At 51.1% G+C, this 9435-nt stretch overlaps 1 protein-coding gene across 1 annotated transcript in view; it reads left to right on the top strand.

Moving 5' to 3' along the window:
- Positions 1–9435, top strand: part of LPO (lactoperoxidase) — a 34503-nt gene that overhangs the window by 14284 nt on the left and 10784 nt on the right. Inside the window, exons 3-7 of the mRNA XM_019636603.1 lie at positions 4001–4161; positions 5908–6025; positions 6564–6693; positions 7428–7634; positions 8873–9197. Coding sequence (XP_019492148.1) covers positions 4001–4161; positions 5908–6025; positions 6564–6693; positions 7428–7634; positions 8873–9197 — 941 coding nt within the window. The remainder of the gene's footprint in view (positions 1–4000; positions 4162–5907; positions 6026–6563; positions 6694–7427; positions 7635–8872; positions 9198–9435) is intronic.

Here is a 9435-nt window from a genome sequence, read left to right on the forward strand (position 1 = left end):
GATGGGGAGCATACCCACCCTATAAAAGGATCCAAGGGTACTCAGGGATTCTGCAAGGCACCAGCAGGGTCAGCCACTCTCCAACCACGTGCAGGGGCTGAGATTCCTGAACTAAGTAATGCGGATGGCTCCCTGCCCTCAGGAACTCCAGCTAGAGAAGCAGACAAACAAGAGCAACCATTATGTTGAGCAGAAAACAACCTTATTCTTGCCTCTCACTGACCCTTTACACTAGACCTGAGGTTTCATTCCTCCTGGGCCCTTGAGTGAACTCTCAAGCAGTGTCAGAACTTCTTTGCTGACTTTCAGATGATAAGATGTGCTCTGGTCCCTTCTAGTCCCAAGAACGGTGTCCTCTCAGGAACTCAAATGTCTCGTAAGACAAAGCTCCGAGCTTCTCACTTCCCTCAGCTCAGAGCATCTTTCGGCTTTTGTGAGAGACGGGTCTGCTTGTCCTCTTTTCCCAGGAAGATTTCTGACTCCTTAGGGGTTAAGCTGGGGGAGGCAGGAGAGTGAAGGGATGGCAAGGTCTAAGTCTCCTGGACAACTTAGAGCCTCACGTAGGGCAGAAGCTCTTCCCCTCCTTGGGCCCTTTTCGGATCTCTCAGAGATTCTACTGCCAACGGCCTGACCCAGAGTTTCCGTCTAGCAGCTTACAGCTCTAACCTTCAGCCTGGAAGCTTCCGGCTTGCTCTCTTGCGTTTCCCCACGCCCTCTTGAGCCAGGCCCCTTTAAGCAGGCTCCAGACAATTGATAGCTTTGCGCTGCTTCTGGAGGATGTGCAGATTAGGGGCCCAGTGCTGTCCTGTGCACAGCGCTAGCCACCACTTCTTTCCTTTAGACCAGTGGTCCTCAACCTGTGGGTCGCGACCCCTTTGGGGGTCGAACGGCCCTTTCACAGGGGTCACCGGGTACTCGGATGTGGGCGTATCTGCATGTGGGCCTGGACACGGATAGAGGAGCGGTGTCTCGGTTCCTAAGACCATCGAAAATATGTGTTTTTCGATGGTCTTAGGCGACCCCTGTGGAAGGTTGAGAACCGCTGCTTTCGACCCTTTGGGTGGGTATCAACCACCAGCCACAGCTCCAGGACACACAGTGGAGCCCTCCTCTTAAGGCCTTTGTTAATAGAATTAAAGCAAAGAGGAAGGTGGTGGGAGGGAAACCCATGGTATTTCGGCAACTATCTCCAAATGAAAATTCTCTCTCTCGCCTTAACTTCAGTCCTTTTATAGCCCCAAGCTGGGGATAGAATAAAAGAAACAAAATTGGTGTTCATCACCTCCTTTGCAAGTCATGCACAGGACGACCAGCCCTGCTTTGGAACTTGTCTCCATTGGTTAGTTCTTGAACTTGGGGACCTCGTGGGTACAGAATGAATTACATTGAAACAAGTTTGTTATACAAGCACACAATCAAACAAGCTGGTAGCTCAGGATCAGTGATAAGGACAATGAAAGGATAAACAGAGCAATGGTTTGCTACTCCAGGTACAGGGGTCAGGGAAGGCTGACGGAGGATGAGAAGAAGCCAGCCCTGTACAGAGACAGAGGGATGGCATTCCAGGGACTGAGACCAGCAAAGGCAAAGGTCATGGGGCAGGAAAGAGCCCAGGGTACTTAGGAAACAGGACAAAGGCTGACGCTGGTGGAGGTAGTAGGCAAGGAGGAGACACACAGGTGAGGACAGAGGGGTGGACCCCAAGGACCACAGAGTAAAAAAGCAGATTCGTGGTTGCCAGGGACTGGCAGGGGGTTGGGGAGGAATTGGGAGTGACTGCTGAATGGGTATGGCGTCCCCTCTGAGGGCGATGAAGATGTTTCGGAACTAGATAGAGGCAATGCTTGTACCACATAATGAGCAGGCATGCAGTAAACAGATGGATTAATCCACATCCCAGTAAGCCAATGAAGTGCTTTAATCAGAGGATAGTGTGATCTGAATTTCATTCTAAAGAGCTCACTCCAGCAGCCGTGTGGAGAATGGATGGGAAAGGGACAGGAACGGAGTCAGGAGCCCAGTTAGGAGGCTGTTGTGGCCCTGCAGATGGAAGGGGATGGTGGCTAGGATGAGAGTAGACGCTGTGGAGATGGAGAAAAAGCTCCTCCAAAGCCCTGCCTGCTCCCACAGAGCCCAGCCCCGAAGCAAAGCAGGAATAACTCCCTGGTGGGTCAGTGTGCAGGCCGGAGAACACGCAGAGCAGACGGAGGAAGGAGGAAGCACATAGAATGTTGCTAGGGACCTTTCAGATGGAGCTCCAGCAAGCCCAGCAAACTGTTCTTTGTTCATGGGGTCAGGCACCCTTTGAGGCCTGGCTGATGACAATGATGGCATTGATACTAATACACATAAGTGTTTATTCTGTGCCAGACACAGCTCTAGGTGCTTATATTTCCTTCCTCCTCAAAATCCTGGGAAGTACTAAATCAAACTATATGAAATATAGTCAAGGTCAAAATGAGCAAATAGCATAGGTCAGCCTAAGTTATACTCATTGTCCTCATTTTTCAGATAAGGAAACTGGGGACAGAAAGATTGAGTAACTTGCCCACAGACACACAATTAGAAAATGGCAGTCAGGAACCAAACCCAACCTGTATGTTCCAAAGGCCACATGCAGGCCCTGATGTCACTAATGCTCTGATTCCAGGTTCATTGAGGTCATTTGGAGGTCATATCAGTAAACAGATCCTGGTAGAACCAGGCTTCAGACTTTGTCTCTAGGCCCAAAGTCTAGGCCAGTGCTGGCCAACAGAACTTTCTGCGAGGGTAAAATGTTCTATGCCTGTGCTGTCCAATACAGGAGCCACTAACTACATGTGGCTACTGGGCACTTGAAAGGTGGCTTAGTATCACTGAAGTCTTAATTTTATTTAATTGTAATGAATTTCCACTTAAATAGCCACATGTGGCTAGAAGTTACCATATTGGGCAGTACAGCCGTCTGGGCCACTGGGCCATGATGACTTGCAATAGTAGCAAAAAGGCATTCTGGCTTATTTTCTTGGATTCCTTTTTATCGAGGTTGGAGCAGGCTGGAAATAGGTAGGATGGGGATTAGTGCCCAGTCATCACAGTCCTTATGCCTGCCCCACTCGCCCATGTAGACCCTCAGACTGAGACACCATGCTCCCTCACATTTAAAATAGAGTAAATAACAGATCTATTATGACAGGCCAGGTGTTAGAACCAGTGAATTGTACTCCAAGAGCAGGATTGGCTTTTGTGAGAATTTGAGCCATTTCCAAAGTTTCAGAGTCTTAGAGCCATAGAGATCATCTCAGAGAACTCACTCATCTCACACATGAGGAAACTGAGGCACAGGGAAGGGGACACGGAGGGACTTTTCTGACACCACCGTGCCTCGTGTCATCTCTGTGTTGTCACAAACTTAATAAAAGTGTTTTTGGCTTCTTACTTTATACATGGGAACTTATAAAAAGACTGAACATCTGACCCCAGAAATGGTCAACTAGAGGCTGGATACTACAGCCCACATCTAAACAGACTCCGCACTAACGCTAGGGCCAGAGACAATTAAGGATGTTTTCATGGGCAGAACTGAAGACCCATGTGCATGCTATTTCTAGAATTCTCGGTCCACAAGGCTCTAGGAGGTGCCAGCTACATGTCAGGAGTTCCTCAGTCTGAATCAGTATGTCCTGGGACCTGGGTGTTTTTTAAGGTCCCCCAATCAATTCTGACACCACCAGCACCACTGCAACTCTCTGATTCTCATTCAGGCAGCACTCACATCCAGCTGCTGGCCTTCCCTCAGAACCAGGCTTAACAAAGCTTAAAGACACACGGCAGCTTCCTCCTCCCAGAAGAGATTTTCCAGAGGCATCAGAAGAGAACTGAGAAAAGATCCTGAGAGCACAAGAAGTGCTTGTCTCCTGCATGCTGTCCCCCCCACCCCCAAACACAGCTCCCCACTATACACACACCACCTCACACCTGAGGGGCCAGGTCATGACTCTCCCTTTGCTCTTCATTGTAGGATGAAGACCGCCATGAGCTCTAAGGCGCCCACCACCCGACAGCTCTCAGAGTACCTCAAGCATGCCAAGGGCCGGGCTCGCACCGCCATCCGCAACGGCCAGGTGTGGGAGGAGTCCTTAAAGAGACTGAGGCAGAAAGCGACCTTGACTAACGTCACAGGTACAGAAAATCCACTAGCCCTCTGATAGCAGGAAGGGGTCATCTCCTTGCAGGACAGAGCAGAAGGCACTGAAACCTTTGTTCCCTATGAGGAGCCATCTCCTCGGAAAAGCACCCCTGTCTCTCCCTTCTTAGAATTACAGACCTTCCAAGGAGATGCTGAGAGGACAGCTAGGCCAATGTTCTTTGTTTCAGAGAAAGGAACTCAAGCCCAGCAAGGTCGTGTTGCCAACTACACATGAGGGGACATTCATGCTTTTGGTATAATACCATCTATAAGGCCTCTATCCTGAGGAAGTACTAATGGGCTCTCTGTTCCAAACCACAGTGTCACCACTTCCGCCTGTGAAGAGGATATTTAAGCCACTGGTATCTGGGGAATTTACTGGGATTATATCACAAGAGATGAGATTTCCATCTTGTTCCGGGTAACATGGAGCTGAAACAATGAGCTGATGATTGATCAGAACCTCCTCCAACCCCTCCACCCCTACCTCCTACCAAATATCAGAGCTTACAGTGTCATGGAGGAAGTGGTTTGGTCCTGACCGGAACAAGAGGTTGCAAGTTATCCCTGGGAAAACACCAGTGGGGGAAGATATCTGGCCTAGGACTTGGGCAAATTCCAAAGTTCCAAAAGAAAGAAACTGTGACAAGGTAGAAAAATAGGGAGCACTTTGGACTCAGAGACTCAAAGGTGCTGGGGATCGATGAACCCCGGTCCCTGACGACTTTGGCAGATGATCCTCCCGAGGAAGCCCCATAGGACCAGGTTCCCTTGACTATCTTTCACTGCAGGCACCAGGATGGATCACAGGCTGCATCACGTGGTCAGCAACTCTCTCCATTCTGTGCCTACATGGAAGCTTATGCTGCCTAAACCCCCGCCCCTTTCCACTATGTTACTCCTCCCAAGGCCACTGTGCTCCTCACTTAAAAATTATCTGTCCGGGGCCAGCCGGGTGGCACAGTTGGTTAGAGCACAAGCTCTGAGCAATAGGGTCACCGGTTCGATTCCCACATGGGCCAGTGAGCTGCGCCCGAGCTGAGCTGCCGCTGAGCTGCCGCCAGGCAGCTGGGTGGCTCAGCTGGTGAGAGCACGTGCTTCTAACAACAAGGTTGCCAGTTCAACTCCTGCATGGGATGGTGGGCTGCACCCACCCATAACTAGATTGAAAGTGGCAACTGGACTTGGAGCTGAGCTGCGCCCTCTATAACTAAGATTGAAGGGCAACTTGACTTGGAGCTGATGGGTTCTTCCCCAATTCCCCAATAAAATCTTAAAGAAAAAAATTACCTGTCCCTCCCCAAAATCCTTCCTATCTAGGTTCCTGTTTGCTTGGATGTCAATGAAGCTTTAGAAGAAAAGCAGTCTTATCAGATTAACTCATGTTAATATGTGCTTAACCTCTCAGGGGTATTCTTATTCTAAAAGAAAGATCTATTAATTCAAATTACCTGATAGACAAAGATTTATTAACAATTATGGGGACTTTCACAGTTACTATCTGTGTATGTGGCCTTGGGCAAGTCTCTTGAGCACTATGGTCTCAGTTTCTTCTCTGTAAAATGGTAATTAAAATTCTCACCCTAATGAGTTGTCACCGTTAAATGTGAAACCACCTCAGGAATGCTTATTTAGAACATAGAATGTATTCCAAAAAATGTAAAGTCACCCCTGGTTTCAGTTTTCTGCCTCCCCCAGTGCCTCAGAATGTAGAAAGAACTCAGCCCCTTCTGTTTCAGACCCCAGTCTGGACTTGACTGCACTTTCTTGGGAGGTGGGCTGCGAGGTCCCAGTGCCTGGGGTGACATGTGACAACGACAGTCCTTACCGCACCATTACAGGAGAATGTAATAATAGGTGAGTGGGCTTGGGTTGCTGGGGGGAGGGGGGGGGCAGGCCTTTCCCTTCCAACCACCATGTCCAGCCCACCACCCAGCCCAGTCCACCTGACCTGCCCAGTCTACCTGCCTTACCCTGCCCACCTGTGCAGCCCACCTGCCCTGCCCACCTATCCAACCCAGCTCAGCCAGAGGCTTTGCAACTTGGGCATTCCAGGCAGAACTCTCACTGCCTTACCCTCCTAAACTTGGCATTCCACTGGAATCTGTACTGTTAGAACCCTTCTGTAACTCCCCCATCTTTTAAAGAGACCACTGGATCCCACTGGAAGCAGCACATTTCCCCAGGGCAAAGGAGCCCCGCGCCTTGGTGGCGGTGGTGGTGTTGGTGGTGGGGTAGTTTAGAAACCCCACATTTGAGAGGTCCCTCCTCCGCTCCCCCTTTCCCTCTGGCAGAGGCTCCCAGTCCTTCCTCATGGGATCCCCCTGGGGTTTGCAGAGAAGCAAACCCGGGAGTGGACTAGCCGAGGCTGAGGGCGGGTCCTACTCGGTTTCAGGAGAAACCCCTCGCTGGGCGCCGCCAACAGGGCGCTGGCGCGCTGGTTGCCGGCTGAGTACGAGGACGGGCTCTCCCTGCCCTTCGGGTGGACGCCGGGGAAGAAGCGGAATTGCTTCCCGATCCCGCTGGTGAGGGCGAGCCCGGAGCAGGAGGGTGAAGGATGGGAGTCAGCGGGGAGGGGATGCACTACCGCACTACACACACAAAGGAAGAAGAAACAGGAATGTGCCGTGGAGCCACATCAGGAGTGAGATGGACATTTGGACTTGCTGCCTGGAGATGTTCCCCAAAATGCCACGAGAGGGCAGCAGAGCGCGGAGCCGGAAGGCCAGCCACGTGGCGGTCATGTCCCAGCTGCCCACAGGCCAGATACCCTGGGGTCTCCCAGGCAGATGGCCTCCCTGCCCCATCCTGTTCGAGCTTACCCTGCCCCAGCCCCTGGAGCGCATCAGCTGTCGTTTGCCGGGAGGGCCTATCTGTTGGCCTCATCTGAGTTGGCAGCCCCTCCCCTGAGCCCCTCTCCTCCTCCCAGACACCTGGCACCTTCACGGCACTTCAAAGGCAGCCTGTCTTTCTTTTCCCCTCTCCACAGTGGAAAGGGCACCGGCCTTGAAAGCCATCAAGTCATACAGACCTGCGTTTACTCCCATCCCTGCCCCTTTGTAGCTGACCTTGGAGAATTGACCTCACCTCTCTAGGATTCAGTCTCGTCATCTACAAAACGGGAGTCATGCCACCCACCTCACAAGCTTGTCATGGGATTAAATGTACCTGTTACATCCCAGGTACTCAATAAATTGCAATCTGAATCCCCAAAGGACTTTTTCCTCCAACCTCCCTCCTTTTCTCTCTCCTTCCGTAGGCCCGTGAGGTATCCAACCAGATTGCAGGCTACCTGAAGGAGGACGGTGTTCTGGACCAAAACAGGTCCCTGCTCTTCATGCAGTGGGGTCAAATTGTGGACCACGACCTGGACTTTGCCCCCGACACTGAGATGGGGAGCAGCGAGTACTCCAAAGTGCAGTGTGACAAGTACTGTCTCCAGGGAGGCAACTGCTTCCCCATCATGGTAGGCTCTGCAGCTTGTCCCTGACAAGCCCCTTGCCTCCCTGCTGGGGCAGACATTCCCGGCCCATCAGCCAGGGTTCCTTGCTAGATCTTGAATGTTGATGTGACGGCTTCCCAAACCTCACATGTCCATTCATTCACTATTCATCCATTGATTCAGTAAGTAGACATTGATCATCATCTCCGTGCCAGGCAGTGCACTATGTGCTGGGGATTCCATGGTGAATAAACACACTGTTCCTTCTCTCAGGGACAGAGGGCCTGTGTGGGCAATGGATAAGTAACCACTAATGGCAAAGTTGGGAAGCTCTGGGGAGGGTTGTCTATGTCCCTGGCCAGCAGCATTGGTATCACACGGGGACTTATGAGAAATATAAAATCTCAAGCCGCATCCCAGACACTGGGAGACAGGATCTACACTTTACTAGGATCCCCAGGAGAGTAATTTTATACCCAGTTTGTGGAATGCTGCTGTAAGTCGTCCTGGGGTCCGGGAGGGCTACCCCCAGAGAGAGCTGGAACTTCAGAGATGAATCAGAAATTGTGGGAATTTCCAGCAGGAAAGGAAAGGCACTTTCAGCAGTGCACCTGTTCTTCTTATTTGTGAATTTTATGGTTAGAGAGTGATTTATTCACTCAAACAACAAATCAAGGCTATGTGCTGTGGTATAAAGGACATAAGCTGTGAAGTGAGGATTTGAAGTTCACATAACACCCCCTTCCAGTTGATTAGTTCTTGGGCAAGTTACTTAACCTTTCTAAGCCTCAGTTTTCTTACCTGTAAAATGGGACAGAGTTGGCCACCTTACAGGGTTTTATGAGAACCAAAGGAGATCAAGTATGCATAATGCCTGGCACATGGCAGGGCCAAAATAAATACATGGTAGCTGTTGTTGGCAGTAATTATTTACAAACCCTTCCTTTCCTACCTCTTGCCTGGCTTCCCTGTCCAGGGGTCTCAGGACTCTCTCCCCACCAAAAATTTGGAGTCCTATCTCTGAAAGATTGAATGATTCCCCTCAACCCCTTTACACAGTGGGATATAACGAACTTCGGGGTATTGTGGGCCCAGATGTGTAGCATCAGCAGGAGGTGTTTGGAGTCAATGTCTGGTCCCAGAGTCTCAGGAGGGCACCATGTGCATCTTTGCCAGCTTTATTCAGACCCAACCAGGAGAGAGGTTGCCAGGGCCCAGCTGTACCACCTCTGCCCAGTCACCCACCCCCAATCTCTCTGCAGATCCCACCCAATGACCCCAAGGCGGAGACTCAAGGGAAATGCATGCCTTTTTTCCGAGCTGGGTTTGTCTGCCCTACTCCACCTTACCAGTCCCTGGCCCGAGAGCAGATCAACGCTCTGAACTCCTTCCTGGATGCCAGTTTGGTGTATAGTCCCGAGCCCAGCCTCGCTAGCCGCCTCCGCAACCTCAGCAGCCCCCTGGGCCTCATGGCTGTCAACCAGGAGGCCTGGGACCATGGGCTGGCCTACCCGCCCTTTGACAACATGAAGAGGAGCCCCTGCAAATTCATCAACACCACTGCCAATGTGCCCTGCTTCCTAGCAGGTGAGTCTAGGCTGGGAACAGAGGGACTCAAGTTCAAGGGGACTGAGAGCAGAGGGAGGCCAGAGCAACTTCACAAGGCCACTAGGCAGCTTCCAGGGAGGCTTTGTCACTACTTCTTCTCATCATCTTTTGGCAAGACGCACACCAAGGCAACACTGCCTCTGGCACTGGTTCAGGACTGGCAGAAGGGCCCAGATGAATACAGAATCTAAGCACATGTGTTCACTGTAAAAAAAAA

This window comes from Hipposideros armiger, unplaced genomic scaffold, assembly GCF_001890085.2.
Source record: "Hipposideros armiger isolate ML-2016 unplaced genomic scaffold, ASM189008v1 scaffold_29, whole genome shotgun sequence".
In the NCBI taxonomy this organism is placed as follows: domain Eukaryota; kingdom Metazoa; phylum Chordata; class Mammalia; order Chiroptera; family Hipposideridae; genus Hipposideros; species Hipposideros armiger.